The sequence below is a fragment of the Ahaetulla prasina genome, chromosome 3 (assembly GCF_028640845.1).
Source record: "Ahaetulla prasina isolate Xishuangbanna chromosome 3, ASM2864084v1, whole genome shotgun sequence".
NCBI classification, from domain to species: Eukaryota; Metazoa; Chordata; class Lepidosauria; order Squamata; family Colubridae; genus Ahaetulla; species Ahaetulla prasina.
The window spans coordinates 29,698,137-29,725,216 of NC_080541.1; the positions used below are offsets into that span (position 1 = coordinate 29,698,137).

At 42.6% G+C, this 27,080-nt stretch overlaps 1 protein-coding gene across 1 annotated transcript in view; it reads left to right on the top strand.

Moving 5' to 3' along the window:
* Positions 1-27,080, top strand: part of DPYS (dihydropyrimidinase) — a 53,173-nt gene that overhangs the window by 22,500 nt on the left and 3,593 nt on the right. The window contains exons 4-8 of the mRNA XM_058178214.1: positions 1,176-1,365; positions 12,262-12,418; positions 13,790-13,931; positions 17,077-17,219; positions 25,714-25,921. Coding sequence (XP_058034197.1) covers positions 1,176-1,365; positions 12,262-12,418; positions 13,790-13,931; positions 17,077-17,219; positions 25,714-25,921 — 840 coding nt within the window. The remainder of the gene's footprint in view (positions 1-1,175; positions 1,366-12,261; positions 12,419-13,789; positions 13,932-17,076; positions 17,220-25,713; positions 25,922-27,080) is intronic.

Below are 27,080 nucleotides of genomic sequence, written 5' to 3' on the forward strand. Positions count from 1 at the left end.
TTTCCTTCTTTACTTACATCCAGACAGAACCAAACCAAACCAAAAGCTAATCACATAATTTGTTCTCCATAAATTGCAGGTAGGAATAATCTTTATTCTATACTAGGATGCTGAATATCATCTATGACAGTGATGGCTAACCTTTTTGCCATCATGTACCAAAAGTGGGGGTCACGCGGGGGGGTCGTGTGCAAGTGCCCACACCCAAAATTCAATGCGCCCTTCCCCCTGTATACGACCCCCTGCGCTCACCTGCTTTTGGCATGTGATGGCAAGGTGGGCCCAGTAAGCCCATTTTCCCAGTAAGCCCAGAGACTTTTTTGGAGCCTGGGGAGGGCAAAAACTGCCTTCCTTACCCCCCACCCCCCTGAGGCCCTCTGGAGGCCAGAAACAGCCCATTTCCCAACTTCCGGTGGGCCTGGAAAGCCCCAAAATCAGGTGGCCGGCGTGCGCATGCACACTAGAGCTGAGCTAGGGCAATGCTCGTGTGCCCACAGATATGGCTCCATGTGCCAACTGTAGGACGTGTGCCATAGGTTCGCCATCATGGATCTATGATATTCATATATGAGAGATCATAGTTGATCTCTCCCAGCCTGTATGTTCTCATTGAACTAAAAGAAAATTCTTCTTCAGTGGAAGGCAGAAAATTTTAAATTAATGTTGAGAATGCAGCAGAGATCATATACCTAAAGCTATATTATCAAAATAATGAAAGCAGCGTCAAGCTGCAAGCTCTGCCCTTTTGGAATATGTGTTTGTCTGTGTGTGTTTGTATATGTGTGACAGCCCATACAAAAAGAGTAGGGTTTGCATCACAATAGCACAACAATGCTTTGGTACACCCACTCATTTGACACATATTCAGGCCCTGCAAACAACACTAGTGAAAGTTCATTCCGACTTTTCTTTGCCTGAAAAATTCTGCACTTGTTCATGTAACATGTAGCTTGGCCCTATGTAGTTTCTCACGTCAGGAGTCCAATATAATGCAATTGGTTTGCTGGATTTTAAGTATTATGGTAAAATCAGTTGGTTGTTGGACCAAAACTTCCTGTACCATGGCAAGCAAATGAATGGGACTGTAATTTTTAATAGCGATTTGTTGAGCGAATCTCATTTCTTAGTTTTGCTGTTGGTAACGCTGGCATGTATTCACCATGGTTGGCCTACAGGGTGAAAAGAAGATGCTGGCTTTGGGAATAACTGGTCCAGAAGGACATGAAATGGCCCGACCAGAAGAAGTGGAAGCAGAAGCCACGTTGAGAGCTATTACCATTGCAAATTCAGTAAATTGCCCTCTCTATATTGTACATGTGATGAGTAAGTCTTCAGCCAAGATAGTGGCAGATGCCCGCAGGCAAGGTAGGTACTTGCTAAACATGCTTGAATATTCTTACTTGGTTCCAATATGATTTTACAGTTATCTCCATTGGAGGTTGTTTAGCTGATTGCCCTATCAAGTTTTAATTCCTCCATCCTGCCCTCCACTCCTTACAGTGTCTTTAATTAAGCAAAAAGAAATGGACAAGTTGCAAAGCAAAGTCCCAACTATTTACCATTACCTTTATTTAAACAAATGTCCTCAGCTTCACATAAGACCTGCAGATATTCTTATGAAATGAAAATTAGAAGTTCTTGCATTTGGATTTTTTTCTGTAAATGTACCGGTGGGATGGGGAATGTAGAAAGTAAACGCTAGAAGAGAATACATCCTGTAGGGCTAGAAGAACCTCCTCACCATTTTATCCTCATTTTATCCTTCACTGGCAGCCATTTTGTCTGAGTTTACAGAATATGGTCTCAGACATGTCTTAGATTTATATTCAGGAGCTCAAGTTCTTGTATTAAAAGCTTGACAAGATTTGGAGTCCGAGTTGCATGAAGATATGACAATGAAACATTGCATTTTCTTATGGATGAAGCTGCAAAGCTCTCTGTGATTAATCCTTCAGCTAAATGGAGTTGGTCTCTAGGTTTAAAGAACATTTCTACTTTCTTCTGCAGTCTAGGCTTCAGTTCTTTTCCCTGTAACTAATCAATATTTAATTAACCTAAATATAAGGCTGAGCAGAGTCCCTTTTCCCGTTATTATTAGGCTGGTTTCATTGTCCACAAGATGTCCACAAGATGTCACTGTTGACAATGCAATGAATTTATTTTGCAGTTGGAATAGCTATCTTTTGTGGAAATGAGGTGTTTTCAGAATCAAGTGTAATAAACTGTATAATCAGCTAAAATATGTAGGTCAAAGCAAAATTTCCCAAGGCTATCCAGAAGCTTCCAAACTGTAAGGATCAGAGTGTTTGTGCTTCATCATGTACATATTACATTCTCAACCGTGACAAACTTAAGATGTCTGGACTTCAACTCATAGTATTGAGTTGACAGGTGAAATCCACACATCCTAAATTTGCCAAGGTTAAGAAACATTGTAATACAGAACTTGCCTGCAAAAATGAATTCTTTTTTTCTAAATTCAGTATATTTTATCATTTTTACACATTATAGATCCTGTTTCCTCAAATAGTGTCCTTGCAGGGAGATTATCTAACAACTGGGGGAAAAAAACAGTGAATAATACGGTGACCACGTAGACATTTCCACATCTTAACCATAAAGAAGATTTGCTATTGCCTTTTCCCCAGAATGATTTCCAGATGACTAAGTCTGACCACACTAGACAACTCTTAACCATGTCTGCTCTTGAATAACGTTTTTGAGCTGGGACCAGACAGGTTTAATGGTATTGTTCATCACCCCTATTGAGCTATATATGAGTTCTGGCCAGATAGAATATATTTAATGTATTTAATGTACATTAACATTCATCTGATCATACAAATTACATTTATATAAATTATTGTCTGGGATTATGTCATTACTCTACTTCATTTATTTTGGAGTCAACATTATAGGGCTGTTAATCAATTAAGCCAATGGTTCCCCAACCTTCTCCTTAATGTGAATCATCAATCATCATCACACGTGTTTGCAGACACCACATAAACACATTTGGCTGAGAGGAGTCAGACTTGTACATTAAGAAGCAATAAACTGCAGCTATTTCTAAGCATTTATTATGGCCACTTGCAAACATATTGTATTCAGTGCAGTACATTCACTACTGCAGTTTTTAGGAAAAATTACATTGAGATTCAGATAACCTCAGGCATTGGCAGCTCCACTAGATGAGCCAGAGCAGGAAATCTACTGCACGGGAAGGCTAAAACTACGTTTATTGGCTATAATAACAGAATCTTGCTAGTCTGATTATAGCAATAGCTGTTGTGACCCAGGTTCCTGGACCCGGACTCCTGGACTCGGATGATTCAGAAAGTGAGGGAGAAGACCTGGCCAGCCCTGCTTCTCTTGAGCCCTTTCCCTCCCTGGCACCCACTCAAAGGGATGGGGAGGGGCCGACACAGCCTGATTCCATGGAGCCTCCTTCTGATTTGGCAACGCCCAAGAACGGTTTAGGAGCGATGCAAGGTCACGTAGACGAAATGGCCGTGCGCAGCAGCGGAAGAGTTGGGACAAAGCAAAGTCATAATTGTCATGCAGTGACATCTGCAGAGACTATAAATAGGAGGCGGGACTTCCTGGTTTTTGTCTTGGACAAAGTAATGAGTTGGCGAGCTAATGAATTGGCGAGCTAACTATTTCAATGGAGGAAGAATATATTCGTGAGTAATTCTGGCCTTATCTATAATTTCCTCGTTATCTCCAGAAACTTGGCAGGCCCGTGGGTAGGCGTGGCCAGGACATGTATCTATGTAAATAAAAGGAAAAAGGAAGGCCTCTGACGGACTCTTTGCTGGGAGTATTGGGGGAAGGGAAACAGAACATTTTGTCCAAGACCTGACTAAAACATCTTCCACCAAAGATGGACCAGCAGCAGGTACAGCAGCAGTTAGAGCAGCTACAAGCAGCTAATCAACAGCTCCAGCAGCAAGTGGCTCACTTGGCAGGCCAACTTGCTGCCAGGAATGTGCCTGCTGCCCCCATCCTCCCACTCCTCCTCCTCGTCGCAAGTGCCCGATAACCGTACCGGATAAGTTTTCTGGGCAGCCTGAGATGTTCCCGACCTTCTTGGGACAGTGCCAGCTCTACATGGCTATGAGGCCAGAGGATTTCCCAGACGACCGGGCTAAGGTGGCCTTCGTGATTAACCTTCTTTCCGGCTCGGCTGCTCGATGGGCCACGCCCTCTTGCTCCAGGACAGCCCCTGCTGGCGGACCAACAGCGTTTTGGCAGCACCTGCGCACCATGTATGAGGACCCGTTCGAATGCTGGCGGCAACCAGGCGCCTTAAGGAACTCCGTCAAGGGAAACGCCCCTGCAGGAGTACATCGCGAATTTCGTCTTTTGTGCCAGGACTCTGACTGGAATGATGCAGCGCTGGTGGGCGCGTTCAGGAGGGACTCTCAGAGGAATTGCAAGACGAGCTGGCCCGCGTGAGGCGCCGCGGACCCTCGACAACTTGGTGCCTTTGTCTCCGCCTCGATGCCCGTCTGCAACGGCGACCGTCCCGTCGCACCCCGGGACCCTCCGTCGACATCTGCACCCCACTTCCTGCACCACCAGCACCCAGGGTCGCCCCACGTTTTGTAACCGCTGCGGAAGAGCCCATGGAGTTGGGAGCGGCCAGACCTCGCCTAACAGCCCAGGAGGCGGAACCGGGCGCCAAGGGGATTGTGCCTGTACTGTGGGGAGCCCGGCCGCCGCGCTTCTTGCCCCAGAAAGCGAAGTGGGGCACGCACGCCGGTCCCGAATCACAGCGTGACCAATCGGGAAGCGGGCAGGCCCGACCTCGGGAAACCCTAGGTCGGGCACGTACTAAGCCCCACTGGGCGTTGCGGAAGTAGACTCTGGGCCCCCTCGGCATCTGATTCTGGACACACGGATATGGTTGGGGAACCAGTCGGACGGGCTCCAGGCGCATGCGCTGGTGGACTCAGGGGCCACAACAAACTTTATGGATCAGGCCTTTGTGACCCAGTTTGCGGTCCCCGTGGTTCCGGTGGACCCTCCGGTGCGGGTAGAGACAATTGATGGGCGAGAACTGGTGTCCGGCCCCATTAAATTTGCCACCCAGCCTTTGCGCCTGGCTATTGGGGACCATGAGGAGGCGATCCAGTTTTATGTCACGGCGGACCTTCATTTTCCTGTGGTCCTTGGGATGGCCTGGCTTCGGACCCACGATCCTCAGGTGGCCTGGTCGCGAACGCCATCTCTTTCCCGAGTCTGCAGTGCGTCGATCACATCCGCCACACCTGTGCCGGCCAGAACGTCCCCACCGCTGCCATCACCTTGCCTCCTGAGCTGGCGGACTTCGCCCGGCGTGTTCAGCGAGAAGGAGGCGGACCGACTACCCCGCATCGGCCCTACGATTGCCCGTGGACCTTCTGCCCAACGCACCACTGCCTGTGGGACGCCTGTATTCCATGTCGGAGCCCGAGTTGGCCGCCTCAGGGACTTCCTGGACAAAAACCTGGCCCGAGGTTCATCCGGCCTTCAAAGTCCCTCTCGGCCCCGGTCCTCTTGTGAAGAAGAAGACAGGGACTTGCGCCTATGCTGTGATTACCGCCGGCTAAACGCCATTACGGTGCGGAATCGCTACCCCTGCCGCTCATCCCGGAGCTACTGGAAAGGTTGCGGGAGGCCACGATCTTCACCAAGCTCGATCTCCGGGGGGCCTACAACCTGGTGCCGATGCGAGAAGGAGACGAATGGAAGACGGCATTCGGCACCCGATACGGACACTACGAATACACTGTCATGCCATTTGGGTTGACCAATGCTCCCGCCGTTTTTCAGCACTTCATGAACGACGTGTTCCGAGACATGTTGGATCGGTTCGTGGTTATCTACCTGACGACATCCTGATTTACTCCCGGTCCAGGAAAGCCACCTTCGACACGTCGGTCTGGTTCTGCAACGCTATGGAGCAACAACTCAATGCGAAGCTGGAGAAATGCGTCTTCTTCCGGACTTCCATAGAATTCCTCGGGCATATCATCTCGCCCGAGGGCATAGCCATGGACCCATGTAAAGTAGAAGCTTTGTGTAGCTGGGAAGCCCTCGTCGGGTGAAGGATGTTCAGCGCTTGCTGGGCCGCCAACTACTACCGGACCTTCATCCCGGGCTTTGCCACACTGACGGCTCCACTTACCCAGCTCCTCAGGAAGAAGGTTGCGTTCCGGTGGGGTCCCCCGCAGCAAGAAGCATTCACAGCCCTCAAGAAAGCCTTCGTCACGGAACCCGTCCTGAGGCATCCCGACCCGCTCCGGCCTTTTGTGGTGGAAACAGACGCGTCCAATGTGGCTCTGGGAGCGGTGCTGCTACAGGCTCTGGCGAATGGTGGCACACTTTTTCCCGCGCTTACTACTCCCGGAAACTCAATCCTTCCGAGCGCAACTACACTATCTGGGAAAAAGAGTTGCTGGCTATCAAGGCTGCATTCGAGGCTTGGCGACACCATCTGGAGGGGGCCCGACATCAGGTGGAGGTCCGAACGGACCATCGGAATCTCGAGCACCTCACCACAGCTCGGAAGTTGAACCAGCGGCAGATCCGGTGGTCGTTGTTTTTTGCCCGGTTCAACTTCCGCGTGACCTACATTCCCAGCGGTCACAACCGGAGGGCGGATGCCCTGTCCCGCAAGCCAGAGTACCTCTGCGCCAAGGACCCCCTTCCTCCACGGACAGTGCTGCCGGCAGAAGCCTTGGCCGCAGCACGGGAGCCAGTGGACTTGCGGGCCCAGGTGCGAGAGGCGCAGCGCCAGGACGCCTGGTCGCAGCAAAGGAGAGCGGAGGTGGGCCCCGCGTCTCCTTGGACCTTGGAGGAGGACTTACTCAAGTTTCGGGGGCGATTATATGTGCCCACAGGACCACTCCGAGCCCTCGTCATGACCCAGTGCCACGACAACCCTGCAGCAGGACATTTTGGGTTCTTCAAGACCCTCCACCTGGTGACACGGACCTTTTGGTGGCCCCGAGTGCGGCATGATATACATGCCTACGTGACATCCTGCGTACCGTGCCGGCAAGCCAAGACCGCCACGGGGGCCCCTCCCGGGCTCCTCCAGCCCTTGCCGACACCCGACAGACCCTGGGGGGCGATCTCTATGGACTTCCTGACAGACCTGCCGCCGTCCTCTGGGTTCACCACGGTGCTGGTGGTGGTGGACATGCTCACCAAGATGGCACACTTCATCCCATGCCGCGGACTGCCCACAGCCGCAAAACGCCCGCCTCTTTCTGCAGCACATCTTCCGCCTCCATGGTCTACCGGACAGGGTGGTTTCGGACCGTGGAGTTCAGTTCACAGCCCGCTTCTGGAAGAGCCTGATGGCGCGTTGGAGGTGCAGGTGTGTCTGTCGTCATCGCACCATCCGGAGACCGACGGGGTACAGAGAAGGTCATCGGTATACTGGAACAGTATCTCCGTTGCTTCATCAACCAGCAACAGGACAACTGGGCCGACTACCTGTCCCTGGCGGAGTTTGCTTTTAACAACTCTCAGCACACCTCTACTCAGATGACCCGTTCTTTGCCAATGTGGGGTACCATCCGCGGCTCTTCCTCTGGCACCACCGGACTCTCCTGTTCCCGAACGCAGACCTTCCTGACGGAATTGCATGCGGTCCAACAGTTGGTACGCCAGCAGCTGAATCGGGCAAAGGAGGATTACAAACGGTCCGCCGACCGCTCCCGACGGGCAACGCCCCGCTGGCAGTTGGAGACCGGTGTGGCTCTCCACCAAACACCTCCCGTCCGACCGCCCGGTAAAGAAGTTGGACCACCGATTCATCGGCCCGTTCCCTGTCGAGGCAGTCATCAACCCGGTAGCCTACCGACTGACCCTGCCACGATCCATGCGGATCCACCCGTTTTCACGGTCCCTTCTGGTTCCTGAGGCCACACCGAGTCCCCTTCGGTGCCCAACAGCACCCGTCACTGTCGCCGAGGACGGATCGGAGGAATCTGAAGTCCACAGCGTCACGAGACTCCCGCTGGCTGAAGGTCGTTTCCAATATTTGATCGCGTGGAAGGGATACGGGACTGATTTCTCCTGGGTAGATGCCTCCGGCGTTCATGCCCCTGACCTGGTGCAGGCCTTCCATGAGCAGAACCCAGCCCGACCGCATCCCGATCGTCAGCCCGGGGAAGGGCCCTGCGGTGAGGATAGTGTTGTGACCCAGGTTCCTGGACCCAGACTCCTGGACTCGGATGATTCAGAAAGTGAGGAGAAGACCTGGCCAGCCCTGCTTCTCTTGAGCCCTTTCCTCCCTGGCACCCACTCAAAGGGATGGGAGGGGCCGGCACAGCCTGATTCCATGGAGCCTCCTTCTGATTTGGCAACGCCCAAGAACAGTTTTGGAGCGATGCAAGGTCACGTAGACGTAATCGCCGTGCGCAGCAGCGGAAGAGTTGGGACAAAGCCAAGTCATAATTGTCATGCAGTGACATCTGCAGAGACTATAAATAGGAGGCGGGACTTCCTGGTTTTTTGTCTTGGACAAAGTAATGAGTTGGCGCGAGCTAATGAATTGGCGCGAGCTAACTATTTCAATGGAGGGAAGAATATATTCGTGAGTAATTCTGGCCTTATCTATAATTTCCTCGTTATCTCCAGAAACTTGGCAGGCCCGTGGGTAGACGTGGCCAGGACATGTATCTATGTAAATAAAAGGGGAAAAAAAGGAAGGCCTCTGACGGACTCTTTGCTGGGAGTATTGGGGGAAGGGAAACAGAACAATAGCATTTAGGTTTATATACTGCTTCATAGTGCTTTAGAGCAGGGGTTACCAATCTTTCAGACTTCAGGGACCACTAAATTCATAATTTTAAATCCTACAGACCATTAATATGATCTGCCTAATGACTGGCTGGGTAGCTGTGGCTGTGGTCATGTGACTGGGTGGGTATGGCCAACTCAATGTCACTCATGGCGAGGCGCCCCTCACTGGCCTCTATTCGCCTCTCCCCTCCCAGCCACTCCTTGCCTCCCTGCCTGGGCTCCTTAGGCCCCAACAGGAAGCAGTGTTGGAGCTAAGCAGCCACCATGAGAAAGAGTTGGCAAAACAGCTCAGTTCAAATTGGATCTGACCGAGAAGGAGGCTCAGCAGAAGCACCTCACTGAGGACTAGGAGCATAGGCTTTCCAAGCAGAGGGAAGACCTGCGGGAGTACAAGGCCAGGTACCAGCGCCTGGAGGCTCAGCAGGCTGAGATGGTCAGCCAGTTCCAGGCCATGATGCAGTCCCACTGGAACGAGGTCCTCTGGCTTGTCGCCACCAGTGGTGCTTCCCTCCAGCCTTCCCCCAAAGCCCCACACCAGGAGGTTGAAGCAGACCCCAAGTCGGAATTTCTACCCCCCTCTGACTTGCACAAAAAGACTCTGAAGGGGGAGACTCTCTGCAGCAACACAAAAGTTCATTGCACGTATCCAGCCCAGGGCCATAGTTTGAGGACCCCTAATTTAGTGCAATATAAAAAATGCAAATAATTTTTCTGCGGACCACCAAAATTTTCTCGTGGACCACCAGTTGGTGACCACTGCTTTAGATCACTCTCTAAGTAGTTTACAGAGTCAGCATATTGCACCCAACAATCTTGTTTTACTGACTTCTGAAGGATGGAAGGCAATCTTGAATCAGTCAGGATTGAACTCCTGGTAATAGGCAGAGTTAGACTGCAATAATACTGCATTATAATCACTGCACCACCAAAGCTCCTATATTATGTTATTCTTCTTCCTCTATCTTACAGTTCAGTGAATTAAGGAGGCCTCTGCATTGATTGCTTCTGAAAGTTATCTCACTGTTCTAGATTTTAAATGTTTCAGCCCCTTTTGTGCAGGTAATGATTTTGCACATCTCCATCCAGATCACTTTCCTTACTATCTATAAGTATGGTACATAGGAAGCCCATTGGATGCTGTAATTATCGCCTACCCATCTCAAATCATTTGCAGTAGCCCTGCCAGTTATCACCATTTGGGAATGGCTGAACTAGCCATATAATGGGAAACAATAGGAGGAATTTCTGTTTTAGGATAAAAGCTCCAGATGGCAAGAATTATAAAACCTTACATTCAGGTTTTCAATGTCTATAAAATCTCACCGGTAAGATTTTTTCATCCTAGCATCATCCACTTTTTTTGAGTCAACAAAATATTGCAACAGGAATTGACCAACTGGCTTCTCTTCCAAGCCTAACGCTGTGGGCTGAGAGAGAATGACTGGCCCAATTGGCCTTCATGCCAAAGATGGGGCTAGAATTCACAATCTCGCAGTTCCCTGCCTTGTGCTTTAACTTCCAGATCTAACTGGTTCTATTTTTTTTCCTGTACAACATTTGGCAAAAATAATCACAAAAGTGACATCAAAATGTTAGCTTTTTGTGGTTTTTTTGCTGCCAAATAATTGTCTATGTAACCTCAGTATGGTAGTACAGTAATCTGTACACAATAATCTATTGTACATAGATCTAGAGCTGTTTTTGATGACACTTGTAGTTCAATATGCAGCTACAATCACAGTTCAAAATATAGCAATCAAATTTTTACTGAGTTGGCTCTTTGGGAAACTATGCTGTCAATTTTGCAAAATCTGTCCTGGATAGATTGTCTTCAATTTTCTTATCCTTCAATAGCTTGGGATTCAAATATCAAGTTTTCAAAGGGCTGTTTTAATTTGAATTTAAATTCTTTTTGTGGTTTTATTTTTTTATGATAAATTTTATCATTTTGTTTCATTTCAATTTGCATAGTAAGCAGTCCTGAGATAAATAATACAAAACACAGTTTGCAAAGTTTTTAAATAAGTATCATCTGTTGAGTAAACATTCTTAGCTTTTCCCTCCAAAACTATATAAAGCAGCAGCATCTTTAGCTGGCCTCAAAGCTTTTGCCTTTATATCCCCAATGGTTACTTTGTTTGTTTGATCTCTCTGTCAAAAATAGATGGGCAGAGATATCTCAACAATATTGATTTAAAGACTCTGCAGATGTTGGATGGCTGCACATGAACATGTAATGTTATCCCTTATTGCATAGTTGTAATCAGTAGCCTTAAAAACATTTAGAACAAAAATATAGATTTTTTTTAAGATGTGTGATTATTAATATAAAGATCATTCGGGAGACAAGGAAGATGGGAATGATCACAATTAATCAGTGGTAAATTGGAGTAGTTCCTCTAATTAACAGTTGATGTTGCAGTCCAATTACCGATTCTATATTAGTAGATTATTATCATTGTGCTCTAGAGGAAAAGCTACCTTTCCTCTAGAGCAGGGGTGTGAGACTCGGTTTCATTGAGGGCTGAATCACGGCTGTGTTTGACCTTGGGGAGCTGGATGGGCAGCTCAATGTCACTTGTGTCAGGTACGCCTATAGTTTTAGCCTCTGCCAGCGAAAACGGAGCTCAAGAGTGCTGCATGCAGAGGTTTCAGGAGGCTGGCACAACCGAAAACTGACTTCAGGAGCTGTTTGTGGCCCTCCCAAGCTCCATTTTTGCTGGCAGAGGCACCGCGGGCTAGTCCTTTGCTGTTTCCAGGGTGGCCCCAATGGCCAGATCTAAGCGCTTTGAGTTTGACACTCCTAGAGCATTGTTTCTCAACCTTGTCAATTTTAAGATGAGTGGTATTAGGATTTCCTTCGGAGAAATGTGTGTGAGAGAGATCAATAAGAAGTATGCCAAAGTCTATCATATTCCTTGGCACTTTGCTACTAAATGTTGGTCTATCTGGTAATTTTTCTTCATTATTTTGTGTAAAAGGACAGACATCAATCCTTCTTTTAAATTATCTAAACCACAATGTAATATTAACTTCCCATCATCTTTTCTAAGCCTTCATCATCAAAATTTTGCCTCTCAGTTCAATTTTTTTCTACATGGGCTGTAGAAAACATGCAAGTATATATTTTGATTTTATGTCTACCCATACTTGGAAGATCAGTCTGCACATTCAATTATTGACATGATTTACAATAAATGATAGTTTCTGTAGCAAGCTTCAGTGACCACAGAAAAGCTGGGGAGGGAGTGTATATGTGTCCCCTAAACTTGCCCACTCCATCATTAGTTTCCCCCCACCCCAGACATCTATTCATCTACTAATTGGGATGGTTACACTTAGGTTACATGCATTCACTATATTATACCTGATCCAATCCTTTGATGTGGAATTGCAAGTTAGTATTACTAGCTTTGTTCTTCTTACCATTAATTTGCCTCATTCTTCTCTCCCTAGGCAAAGTTGTGTATGGTGAGCCTATAGCTGCAAGCCTTGGTACAAATGGCACCCACTATTGGCATAAGGACTGGCCACATGCAGCAGCTCACGTCATGGCTCCTCCATTGAGGCCTGATGCTTCCACTCCAGACTTCCTCATGAATCTTCTAGCAAAGTAAGGAGGTTCATCATTCACATTTCATAGAAGGATCCTAAGTGGTTGCTAAAGCCAGCATAAACAAAAATGCAAAATAGACTAATGTGCTTCAATGCATTTTGAAGGGAACATGTAAAATAATATGGAGAGGAGTTATAATATTCCTTTTGGAAGAAGTAACTAATGTTCTGATGTACATATATTTGTCATTTACAGTATGGTTTTCCCAGTTTGCTTGGAAACAGCTAAATATTGAACGGAAGTCATGCAGCTTATTTTGAGAGGATATCATAGACCGTCTCAGAAAATAGCTGATTTTGGAAGGGAAACTTCACCAATCCCAAAGATAAAAATGAAAGTGTTCTTTGAGTCAAGCTTGACCTTAGAGATACATCCATGTTGTTTACTTAGCAAAACTATACAAATGATTTGCCACTGCTATATACCGAGATGTTTTTCAACTTCCCATCTAACTTCAATTTAGGTATTTCTTTGTGGCATTCCAGGCAAATAATAATCAGGTCTAACCCTGCTTAGCTTTTCAACATCAGCCCCTTGGTGAGTTATAGCCCTCTTGATGGCCATATTGTAATAAGTTTCTGTTTACTAGGAGCCAATTTCAGTAGGTTGCTTTCTTCATCCTTCTCTCCTCTTCTGGCCCAAGTCCACTATCCTCCTAATTTGTCCAGCTTGTCTTGGTCAATTTCCAAATATTTGGAATGCTTCCAAAAAAAGCATTGGACTGCAGCCACCTACCATTTCTATTTCCTGAAAGGATTATGTGGCTCCAAGGCACTGATACTCTTTATACTGCAGCATTCCAGGTTTCCTTTCATTGGTAAATGAAAGGAATCTAAGCCTGCCTCTCAACCCACCAAAATAATACAGGCAGTCCTCAACTCACGACCACAACTGAGACCCAAATTTATGTTGCTAAGCAAGACAGTTCAGTGAATTTTGCCCCATTTGATGACTTTTCTTTCCACAGTTGTTAAATGAATCACTGCAGTCATTAAGTTAGTAACACTGTTGTAAAGTAAATCTGACTTTGCTTGCCAGAAGGTCACAAAACGTGATCACCTGACCACGGCATACTGCAACCATCATAAATACAATTCACTTGCTAAGTGTCTGAATTTTGATCACCTGACCATATGGATGCTGCAATGGTCGTAGGCAGTGGTGGAATGCAATTTTTTTACTACCAGTTCTGTGGGCGTGGCTTGGTGGGCGTGGTGTGGCTTGGTGGGCGTGGCTTGATGGGTGTGGCAGGGGAAGGCTACTGTAGGATGTATAATTCTGAAATGGAAGGTTGGTTGGGGCATTTAAGATTATCTCGTCCTTTATGCCATTCGAATAGTAGATTTCTTTTACCTTATTTTTTTTAAGTGGTGACTTGACTGTGACGGGAACAGATAATTGTACATATGATATCTGCCAGAAGGCTATAGGAAAAGATAATTTCACAAAGATCCCATATGGAGTGAATGGAGTGGAAGACAGGATGTCTGTGATCTGGGAAAAAGGAGTGGTAAGTAGGATTTCAATTCATTCTCTAATACAGTGACGGCGAACCTTTTTGTCACCAAATGCTCAAACCGAAATATGTGTGCATGTGCATGCGCCAGAGTACCAGAAACCCAAAGACCAGCCGACCGGTGTGCACCAAAATATTTTTCCCTTTAAATCTAAAGCATGCACAATAACGCATTCACTCTCAAAGATGGTTGCTCCTTTCTCTAATTTTCTGATCTAAACTAAATTCTTTCAACGGTATGGCTTAAATGGATATATTATCATGGATTTCTCTTTCCTGGAAAATAGAAGTCTTGTTACTGTACTTATTTTAGTAATATTTCTGATTTGACTATATAAATTGCTCTGGGTTGCTCTTGATACTGGATAGCACCTGGAAGCGATCCAGACTATGGCAGGTAATTTTGTAGAATTAGCTGCTTGGAAAGAACATTAGAACTTTATTTGAGCCCTGTTGTCCGGGTGTGTTTGTGAGTTTTACCTAAATTCAAGGACCTGGGGTTTATATAAATGTTTGTCTTAGATGCTTGAGTATATTTCTATCATATGTCCTTCCTTAATCCTTCATATCTAGCTAGATCAAGTTAAGTTGCTCTGAATCCCTTTTAAGGAAACAAGAAGGATAAAATATTCTAAATAACTAGATTATTGTCTACTAAGGCTACTCAAGTATAGCTCTGAACAAGGACATGAAAAAGATTTCTAAAATAGGCATAGGAACTCACTCTGGGTTGGGACCTTTGTGGGGGTTAAAAGCAGTGGTGAAATCCAAATTTTTTTACTACCGGTTCTATGGGTGTGACTTGGTGGGAGTGACAGGGGAAGGATATTGCGAAATCTCCATTCCCATCCCACTCTGGGACCAGCCAGAGGTGGTATTTGCCGGTTCTCCAAACTGCTCAAAATTTCCGCTACTGGTTCTCCAGAACCTGTCAGAACCTTCTGGATTTTACCCCTGGTTAAAAGGAATTCATTTATTTGATAATGTCTTTACTCTTGTCCCATTATCATCTTTCTTTGCTCCAAAAGGGAATATCTCATTTGTACTACAGAAAGTTATTCTTCAAATATAGTTAATAGTTCTATGGAACCAAATCAGTTCCTTAGCAGAAGAGTAAAAATGTTTTTACCAGCTTGGAAATGAGTTCCTATATGAGTTGTTTACTTTAAATATGCATAAGGTAAAGGTAAAGGTTCCCCTCGCACATACGTGCTAGTCATTGCTGATGCTAGGGGACAGTGCTCATCTCTGTTTCAAAGCCGAAGAGTCAGCGCTGTCTGAAGACGTCTCCGTGGTCATGTGGCCGGCATGACTCAACGCCAAAGGCGCACGGAACGCTGTTACCTTCCCACCAAAGGTGGTCCCTATTTTTTCTACTTGCATTTTTACGTGCTTTCGAAACTGCTAGGTAGGCAGAAGCTGGGACAAGTAACGGGAGCTCACCCCATTACACGGCAGCACCAGGGATTCGAATCACCGAACTGCCGACCTTTCGATCGACAAGCTCAACATCCTAGCCCCTGAGCCACTGCGTCCCTTAAATATGCATAGGATTGCTAAATTTGCAAACAATCTAGTATTTGATTTGCACCTGTTCCACCTTTTAACAAATGGTGACCTCTGAGAGCTTTCTTGACAGCACATGCAAAATTATTGAAGCAATTTATATTAATATCCATCAACTTTAGAACCTTAGCAATTCATTTAGGCAAGCTTTCTGTTTAGGCAGGAATTTTATCCATAATATGCATATTCAGTTTTGCTGTTTGCTGCACTTCCTTTCTCTATATATTTTTTTTATTTATTTCTTTTTGTCACAACAGTATACACAAACAAATGTCATAGATAAAACAGCATATCTTGAAGAATATATATATATATATAATTAAAAATATGCATCAACTATATTAATTGGATATAATGAAGGGAACACCAAGACTTCTTTCAATTTTATTTATTTATTGGGCTCCCACTTCAGAATTATTATAGTGATAAGCTGTATGAATTTTAAGAATGTATCGTAGTTTCGTGTACTATATTAGCCTGTTTAATTTCCCTGAAGCCAAATACGAATCAATTATTTTAATTTATCCAAGTTATAAATTTGGAGCTGTTTTCAAACTACGAGTTTCTCTTTAAGAAAATTATTACCTTGGTGCTATGTTTTTGATTAGCTGTTGGGAGTTGAAATGTTATGTCTTGAAATATTCTGTCCAGGACCAGATGATCCACGCAAGGATGATATCAAGAATTTCAAAATGGCAGCCACAAATAGACAAATGTACATAAAAATGAGTGGGGTCCTGATTGCTTGGACATGTCTGCCATCTTTACTTTTTTTTTACACCCCCACTCCTACCCCCGTGAAAGTGCTGGTACATAGGGGTGGTATTCACTTACTTTCCCTACCAGTTTGCAAATGTGAGCGCAAGCGTGCATGTTGATGGGGCACATGCCTTCCGCGCATGCACCCGACCTCAAAAATGTGCCTAAATAGGATGGCATAGGAACCGGGGCAGGTGGGTGGGCCCACTCACGATTTCCGCTACCGGTTCAGGTGAACCGGTCCGAACCAGCTAAATACCACCTCTGCTGGTACAGTACCTTTGTTATACGGGAATTATTTTCTCCAGATCGGAATGTTTATTATTTATTATTTACATACAGGCAGTCCTTAATTTACAACAATTCATTTAGTGACCACTTGAAGTTACAATGGCACTGGAAAAAGGGATTTACGACCTTTTTTCACACTTACTACTGTTGTAGCATCCGTATGGTTACATGGTCAAAATTCAGATGCTTGGCAACTGACTCATATTTATGACGGTTGCAGTGTTCCAGGATCATGTGGTCCCCTTTTGTAACCTTCTGACAAGCAAAGTCAATGGGGAAGCCTGATTCACTTAATTGTGGCAAGAAAGGTCATAAAATGGGGCAAAACTCATTTAGCAAATTCTCACTTAGCAACAGAAATTTTGGGCTCAGTTGTGGTTGTAACTCAAGAACTACTTGTATAACATTTATTTGCCACCCATCTTTTATCCAACAACAAAACGGGGTTCGCCTGCACTAAGCTTATGAATATTTTGCCTTCTTCATATGTTTTTATTAAGAATCCACCCACACTGTTTTACAGCACAGTGGCAAAATGGATGAAAACAGATTTGTAGCCGTTACTAGCACAAATGCAGCTAAAATCTTTAACATATACCCAAAGAAGGGAAGAATAGCTGTGGGCTCTGATGCTGACATTGTCATTTGGGACCCCAAAGCTACAAGGTAAGTTCTGACCTATCCTTTTGTCCATCATATCTCTGGGTAAAGGAAGAATAATTTTTAGGAAATAAATTCTGGTGAACAGAAGACATTTGACTTGAACTATTTGCAAGATAGTTGGTCCTGGGCTCAGCACATCTATGCAGAGGACTATGTCTAGTAAGAACATTTTTTAAAAAAAGAAATCTGTCTGAACTGCTAATCAGATAGAAAAATAGCAATTTCCTTATATAAATCTCTCTTTTTACGACCCTGTAATCTCTTAATCTGGGGTAGTCGGGCAACTGTATGGAGCTGAGTTGAACTGATATATAATTGATTAATAAACAATATAAATATTTCTTTCTTTGGGGTAAATATTTCATTTAGTTTTTTATTGTTTTAATATGTTTTTATTGTTTTTATTGTATTATATATTTTTAACTCTAAGCATCTCAGAGATCCTGATTGAGATGGGCAGGTACAGAAATTGAATAAATTACACTAAGTTAAATAATGGCCGTAACCTGTTACATTCCAGCTATATTGTTGGGGATTATGATAGTTGAAATCCAATATATCTGGAGGACATCAGGTGAGGGATGACAAAACACGTACCAAGTGAAACTACAAGCTATTGATAGACCTGTTTTGCAACTTTGAGTAATAATCCAGACATTCAAAGAAAATGATGTACACTTGATTTGTATACAAGATCCTGTGTTCAATCTCTGCCAATTCCAGGCAACAGATCCCAAATACCAAACCTAGGGAGAAATGTTTCTTGAAACCATAAAAGAATGTAACTCTTTCTCAACCTGATGCAACCTATCTGTATTGCAGTTGAAAATTCTGGAATTCCCCAGTCATCTCGGCTAGGGAGTTTTGGAAGCCTTTCTGAATATAGTAGATTGAGAAAGGCTGAGGCATAGCCTCAGTTCTGCATTGGGACTTATGACACACAGGCCATACTAAGACAGTCTGGGAATCATTGACTCAATACAACAGGAGGAAACCAGACTGAAGAGGGCTAACGTAATGCCTTATCTATCTGGGCATAGTGTAAATAAATCTATAAACCCTGTTTTGTTTTCCAGAATCAACTTGTAAGTCAAAGGAGTTTAATCCTCCCAACTTTTCAACAATGCACTCAAGGTTTATTTATTTTTCAGACTCGTTTTATATCTTTTCTGAGTCCATAAATTTAAAATGCCAGTGCTCTCTTCCCTGAGGATATAGCAGATAATTATACTTTCCTCCTTAAATTCTAGCATTATTCACTGTTGTGACAACAGCAAGCAGCCTGGATGAATTTCATAGTCATAGTGACCCAGCCTCCTTCGACTTGGCACTTTCAAGATCAGGCAGTCTAACTCCCATATTTACAGCAAGCATAAACACTAGGAATGAGGTCTAGGGCATCTGTAGAGCTTCATCTGGGAGAAGAATAGAATAGATAGAATATAATTCTTTATTGGCCAAGTGATTGGACACACAAGGAATTTGTCTTGGTGCATATGCTCTCAGTGTACTAATGTTGCAGGATCCAGTCTGGGTCAGTCATCAAGATCAGCTCAGAAGGCTAAAGTTCTGGTCCTAGTGACTGTCCCTGCTTGGATCTTGCAAGACTTGTTTTTCCCTATTTTCTTTACTTTTTTTAATATATTTTTTTAAGAACTGGATTTTGAGATCATGTACCAGATAGCAGGTGACAGATCAGGCCGATTTTATCTGCAGTCAAAAATTAATTGTGCTTGGGCTTGGTTATTATTGTTACTTAGTTTTAAATCACAGCATTAGAGAGTTCTGGGATTGCAAGATAAACCAAAACATTACCTCGCAAGACAATGGCAAAGCATTTTCCTGTTGTTACAATTTAATATAAATTGCTTAGTGGACCCTATCATCATACAATATTTTATGAATTTCTTTTATTAACTTTTAGTTCTGAATAGCCTACTTTCCAGGCTAGCTTCTTTTTAAGTATAATTGTTTTACTTCTGTGACAGCATAAAACAAAAATGATATGTTTAATATGATGAACTTGCCCTTTAACTTTTAAAAAATAATTTATACTAATAAAAAGCATGAGGATGTTAAAGTATTATTTTGGTTTGACCTTAGTGCTTGCTGGAAATCTATTTTAATGATAAGTATAAAAGTGGATGAAAAATAACAAAAGGCTGTTATGAAAGGATGTCCATCATAAAAGTCATACCAAATGTATGCTGAATACCAGATGGTCTCATTCACAGCAGATAGATACACTTCAGTGTTATAGATGAAACAAAACTGGATGTATTTTATTAATTTTTAATTTACTGTTATAAATTTATAACCTGGATAAATTAAAATAATTTTTTGGCATTTGTCTTCAGTTACATCCTATATTTTTACGTGTCTACCATCTTGCCTTTTTTATTCATCCTGAAGATGTCCCTGATTTATTACAGGTAGTCCTTGACTTATGACTGGCCATTTAGCAACTGTTCGAAGTTATGACAGACCTCCCCAGAGCTACTTACAACCTGGTTTCAAAGTTACAACAGCTGCCCTCCCACATTGCAGCCACATGATCACATTTTGAGCACTTCGTAACCAGCCCACATTTATGGCCATTTGCAGCATCCTGTGGTCATTTATTATGTTTTTTGCCCCAAACTGGTATTTACTTCCAGTTTCCCATAAAAAGCACCCATTGGCTAAAATGGGTTTGCTTAGTGAATATCACATTTACTTAATGCTGTGGCATTAGTTTAATGATCCCAACAAGATGGGATGTAAAATCAGGTGCAATCACATAGTGATACATGGTGGTATTATGGTCTGGTGGCACAGTGGTTAGAATGCAGTATTGCAGGCAAACTCTACCCACAGCCTAGAGTTCTGTCTGATGGGGCTCAAGGTTAACTTAGCCTTTCATCTATCTGAGGTTGGTAAAATGAGAAGCCAGATTGGGGACAATATGCAAATAATACTTACATTATAAACTGCCCAGAGAGTGCTGTAAAGTGCTATGGGGCTAAATGCTTTGTAAGTCTAAATGCTTTGGGTATAATGTATGACTGTAATTCTAGGCTCAGTTACAGACATTCAAAAGGAAAATGTTGCATAAATTTGTGTTCTGGGAATGTGGGTTTGCTGGGTAGAGAAGGTATGCCATGCCCAAAGGTTGTGGCTATTTAGTCTGCTGCTAAATATCTTACAGAGTGTGAATGAGTTTAAGACAGAACCTCAAGGGCCTTTCTGGAGGATATGATTAAAATCTACAAGATAGAAGGTGCAGCATTAAACAAGTGGTAATTTGGTAAGATGGTTAAGTATGCAAAACTAATGCAACTTCTACTTTTCTGAACTGGGCTATTAGAATCCCTGATCTTCAGCCCAAATAACACGTCTGTATTGGCATAGAAAAGTTATCATTTCAGTGAATTGTGGAGGTGTGTCTGACTTCACCTGCTGCCCTAACAAGCCCTGAATTTTCTGTTTTGTGTCAAGTTTTTGTTCCTGCATTTTGTCTCTGGTTCCTGATTGGAAACCTCAGGATTCTAGTAACAGTTTGTAAAGTTAATATTACTGTGACCTTCAGCCTGCCTTCGAAGCACCCTGTTTGATCTGGGCAAGTCTGTGGTGCTGAGAGTAAATTAGTTTTGCTCAGGGAAATTGCATTTTAGAACTACTGCATTTTTTATTTGTTTTGTTTTGCTTCATTTTATTGAGCTGGCTTGGAACCGCTGTCAGCTTTGATGGATATAAGAGAAGACTGTTCATGTTCTTTTACCTCTTTAGGCCTGAAGGAGTCTATAAGTGGTGTTCCAAGAGATGACTCTGACCCTGAATGCTGATTGTTTGTGAAATTAGGATCATCTCCTATAAAAAGAGTTTCTACTTCTGCATTACCATTTGAAAGGGGGAAGGTATCACCGAAGGAAAGAGGACACAGAGTGGTATAAAACTTTCAGAGTTAGTTTATAGATAGGGATGTTAATTCAGAAAGAATGTATTGTATTGATATAATTTTTAATATTCCCTGCATCTCATTACAGCACTGAAATCTCGGGCAATAGAATCTACAGATTGTCCTCTTTGTGGCTCTAATTGAGCTTGCTAATTACAGTCATAAGTTGTGACATTGGTTAAGCAGGTCATCCTGTGACTGACCCGATCTTATAACCATTCGTTTTGTTGTGGTTGTTAAGCAAACATGGCTGTTGTAAAGCAAATGCAGCACTCATTATGCCAAGCTGTGGTCATTAAGTGAAATGTTTGCTACAGAGCATTTTTGCCAGAATCTGTAGATGCTGGTTTCCAGCAAAAATGTTGTAAATTGCAGTCTTGTGACCATTGGACTCTGCAAACAGCCATAAATGAGGGTTGGTTGCCGAGCACCCAAAATGCAGTCACATGACTGCAGGTGTAGCCTGGCTGTCAGAATTTTGGAACCAGGTTGTAAATACTGTTTTTTTTTTGGAGGGGAGGGGAGGTCTGTTGTAACTTTGAATGGATATTAAGCGATCAGTTCTACATTGAGGACTACTTGTATAGTTAATAATAATAATAATAATAATAATAATAATAATAATAATAATAATAATAATAATAATAATAATAATAATAATAATAATAATAATAATAATATTTTAATTTGTATACCGCCCTTCTCCCGAAGGACTCAGGGCAGTGCACAGCCAGAATAAAATACAAAGAAAACAGTACATATAATATTAAGAACAACCCCTTAAAAAACTTATTCGATTGGCCAAAAATTTTAAAATACAGTAACACCCTATAAAAATTTATAAAAATCTAAAACCCATAAAAGCAAATTAAAAATTTTAAAATCAAGCCAGTCTAGCTAGACGGAATAAATAGGTTTTAAGTTCGCGGCGAAAGGTCCGAAGGTCGGATAGTTGACGAAGTCCAGAGGGAAGTTCGTTCAACAGTGTAGGAGTCCCTACAGAACTACAGTGTAGTTCTGGGTAATGGTAGTTTGCCAAAATGCAGTCTCTGATTTGAAGGTACATTTATTTATTAAATTAATTTTATAGATTTATATGTGCACCCCAACTAATAAAAGTGCAACTCTTGATGGCAAACAACAAAAGCAAATTTACAATATAACAAAAAATAGAAGCAACCGCAAAAGACACAGTTGACGTACAAGAGACATGTTTCTCTAGTGTCCTAGCAATAATGCCTGAGGGAACAACCAAGCTTTTGAGGCCTTCCTAAATGGCTGACATATGCTGTATTTCTAGGATGAGATAAAGCGTAACTGGCAACTATGGAAGAATAAGTAGTAGATGTTAGAAAGCCAGGTATTTGCATAATCCATGATTTCTGGCTTTGGGCTTTGTCAATTTTTATTTTTATTTTTGTCTGCAAATATGGGCAGTTCAACACATTTTTTTTATTATTCCTGCATGTTTGATATAGTTAAAGAAAAGAAAGAAACCAGGCTTTTCCTGGTTACCAATATCCTTTGTGAGAAGCAAAGATCTTGGAGACAATGCTTATTCCTCACCCTCATTTTGGGGATACCATATGTCACCTACCCTTATCTTGGGAAGTTTGCTCTTTCTACTTGATTTAACAAGCTTATCATGCCCTGAGTCATATGTGCTGGTTGTGTCTCAGTTCCTCTAAAACTCCTAACCCGGATTTTCCCTTCTTATGTAAGGCATTGTTCCTTCATGAAACTGAGAATACCACTTTGAATTATATTGTACTCAGCAGGGTTAGGAAGCTGTATTTGTATGAAAAATTTGTATTTGAAGCACTGAGGGTGCAGATTTGTGAGGGACAACATCATTGGAGGATAAATTAGAATAGGTGTCATGAGAAAAAAAAGATACACCTGTAGACAATGACACCTATGGACAACCCCTTATATACCAATATACCTGTCCGGTTTGTTGCAAAGATGCTAACTATGAAGTGGAAATTAGGCATCCATCTGTTCAGGATGTTTTTATCCTGCAATGAGCAGAGCTGGACCAGTGACCTTAATTAGTCTTTCCAATGCTATGATTTTATGTCAAAACCGTTCTTTAGCTAAAAAAAACAAAAAACAAAACGTTCTTTAGCTAACTTGAAGGATATGGGTAAGTTAGAGCACCTGGTATTGTCCTAGATGAGTTCCTTTTTCACTGATTTATTTACAGTAGCACTTCAATATTTTAGAACTGTGTATTGTGAGATCATGGATTGAACATTGAATGTTTGTTGATTTTAGCTGTGTGTTATTATGAACACAAATTGCATTTTATGGTACTTTTTTTAAGGTATCAAGGCAACTTACAAAGACATTTCAATTATTTATTTCCATCACGAAAACAGATAAGCAAAAAATACCATGTTTCCCCGAAAATAAGACCTTGTCTTATATTTTTTTGAACCCTGAAATAAGTGCTTGGCCTTATTTTCGGGGATGTCTTAATACTTTGGGGCGCATGGAGCAAGATGGGGCTCCTCTTGCCGTCTTACCTGATTTCCAGCTCTTTCTCCCTAACCCTAACCAGAGGAAGTGGTGGGGACCAGCTGCACATGCGTTTAAATATTTTTAGGGAGGACTTATTGGGGGGGGGTTATTTTAGCGCATGCACTCAAAAGCCTGATTGGGCTTATTATCAGGGGATGCCTTATTTTAGGGGAAACATGGTATTTTTTGCTTATCTGTGTTTATGGTGGAAAGAAATAATTGAAACATCTTTGTAAGTTGCCTTGATATCTTAGAAAAAGGACCATAAAATGCAATTTGTGTTCATAATAACATATAGCTAAAATCAGCAAACATTAAATGTAAAGGAAGTAATCCATCAAAATATGTTCAGAATGATCAAACAAGAAGGGCCACACGATGAATGTTTTCCACGCCTTAGTCACAACATAATTTAGGTTGAAACCAATCCATAAGCATGCACAGACATTTTCAAAATGTCTTATGGAATCCTATGAGATAAACTTGAAGTAAAAAATATTTGAAGGGAAAATGCAAAGCTGAAAATTTTCAAGTGGTGTTTGCAATAGGAGCTATAGGAAACAAATCCATTTGCACTCCTGTATCCTTTGAGTACCTTCTCATTCATTCTCTGTATTATTCTATGCTGAGTAATTTATTGGTAGTTGTTCAATCAGTGTGCTTTCCCTGAATCTTTGAGTTATTCTCCCTATCAGCTTTCTTAACTCTTACTTAATTCCACCAACATTGATTTAAGGAGCTCCAAACAAACAGTTCCTTAACCCTTTTTCAGACTCTTTTCTGAGCATGTTGAAGCTTTTCCATTTGAATATTTTCAGTGATTCAATGAACTATATTACTATTTCAGTTTCTTTTCAAACTGTGATACTCAAAACGGACGACATGAAAGCTTCTTCTACAGAAGCCCCTGCAGTTTTCATAGGACATGCTGTACAGTTCCAAAATAGAATAGAATAGAATCCTTTATTGGCCAAGTATGATTGAACACACAAGGAATTTGTCTTGGTGCCTATGCTCTCAGTGTATTTAAAAGAAAAGATACATTCGACAAGAATCATAAGGTAAAACACTTAATGATAGTCATAGGGTACAAATAGGTAATCAAATCATATTAGGAAACAGTCAATATAAATCTTAAGGATACCAGCAACAAGGTTACAGTCATACAGTCATAAGTGGAAGGAGATGGGTGCTAGGAACGATGAGAAGATTAATAGTAATGCAGATTTAATAACTAGTTTGACAGTGTTGAGGGAATTATTTGTTTAGCAGAGTAATGGCGTTTGGGCAAAAATTGTTCTTGTGTCTAGTTGTTCTGTGTGCAGTGCTCTATAGCGTCGTTTTGAGAGTAGGAGTTGAAACAGTTTATGTCCAGGATGTGAGGGGTCTGCAAATATTTTCACAGCACTCTTTTTGATTCGTGCAGTATACAGGTCCTCAATGGTTGGTAGCAATTGTTTTTGTTTGTTTTTTTTGTTTTTGCAGTTTTAATCCTCCTCTGAAGTCTGTGTCTGTCTTGTTGGGTTGCAGAACCAAACCAGACAGTTATAGAGGTGCCGATGATAAACTCAATAATTCCTCTGTAGAACTGGATCAGCAGCTTCTTGGGCAGTTTGTGCTTTCTGAGTTAGTGCAGAAAGAAAGAACATTATGGGAATTAATGCGAGAATTAATGGGAAGAGATTTCCCCATCATAGGAAAATATTTCTAATTTATTTTTATTAATAAAGCAAATGTAGAGACTATCTATCTCACTCACAGATTGACTCTGGGAGCTATACAATTCAAAACATAAAAATCATATAAATATCAATATTGATTGGGTCTGAAAACTAACTTACTTAAAATTCTGTCTGCTTCAGTGGAATTTCCAAAGGAGTGTTTTTGATATTGCTCACCCATTGTTGTGGTTGTGGTTGTTGTTATTGTTATTGTTTGTTTTGAGCTTTGAAAAGTTCTTAGGAGGTTTAAACTCTGGATTAAAATAGAAAACCCAAAATAAGAGCTGGTATCACTTTATTCTTCTTTCAAATGCAGGACCATTTCAGCAAAGACACATCACCAGGGCACTGATTTTAATATATTTGAAGGAATGCTCTGCCATGGAGTTCCCCTTGTGACAATTTTACGGGGCAAAGTGGCTTTTCAAAATGGAACCTTTCATATCAAAGCAGGAGAGGGGAGATTCGTTCCTTGTGACCCTTTCCCAGAATATGTTTACAAACGAATCTGGCAACGGGATCAGGTCTGTATTTCTACAATATATTGCTTTCTTGATTAAACAAATTTTTGAGGTTTTGTATGTTTCATGGAATAGGTTAGAGGTTGTAGAATGTTCCCTTTTCTTTCCTTTGACAAAAATAGGCAATCAAACCATAGCAAATTTTGTTAAGTCTTTTAACTGAACTCATACTTCTTATGGCTTGGAATAATATATCTGAAGGTTCTCTCTATAGCAGTGTCGGCGAACCTATGGCACGCGTGCCGGAAACAGTATGCAAAACCATCCTGTGAAGAATTTGCGGCTTTGCTGGTTCCTCTTCCACGTTCCTGTGATCACACATGCGCTTATCAGCTGGCCGTTCCACATGCGGGAGCAACGGAACCCAGAAGAACGGCATTCTAGCACATATGCGCAGGCTGGCACCTGACCTTCCGGGTTGACATTGCGCACATTGGAGATGACCAGCTGTTCATCGGGTGTGCTTCCATGCCGGTATCCGGGTGTTTAAGTGCTGGCTCGTGCATGCACGATGGACTGCCGCTCTTCCGGGTATCGGCGCTCCCGCACACGCGAAAGCCAGCAGGGCCACACATACCTCGTGGGATGGTTTTGCATGCCACTTCCGGCACACAGGATGGCACGTGGGAATGTCAAAGGTTCGCCATCATGGCTCTATAGAGTAGAGGTCTCCAACCTTGGCAACTTTAAGACTTGTGGACTTCAACTCCCAGAATTCCTGTCTGGGGAATTCTGGGCGTTGAGGTCCACAAGTTGGAAAGTTGCCAAGTTTGAAAATCCCTGCTATAGAAGATATAGATGAAGTTAACCTAAAGATATAACAAGGTATATCTTGTTATAAAATGTTTGGAGGTCTCTAAACAGAAGTTGGATCTCTTAGAAATGTTCTAGTGGATTCTGCACTAATTCTGTATGTTATAATTTTTACTGTTCCAGGGTTTTTTTTCCAGCTAAGAGATTTTGTTAGAGTAATATTATATATATTATCTATATATATCTTAACTGTCACAAATGCCTCATGTGCATAAATTGGCAGCATTAACTGTATATATATATATATATACAGTTAATGCTGCCAATTTATGCACATGAGGCATTTGTGACAGTTAAGAGCGTAATGACAGTGGAACCAATTAACTGGAGAAATGTTGGACTGCTCTTC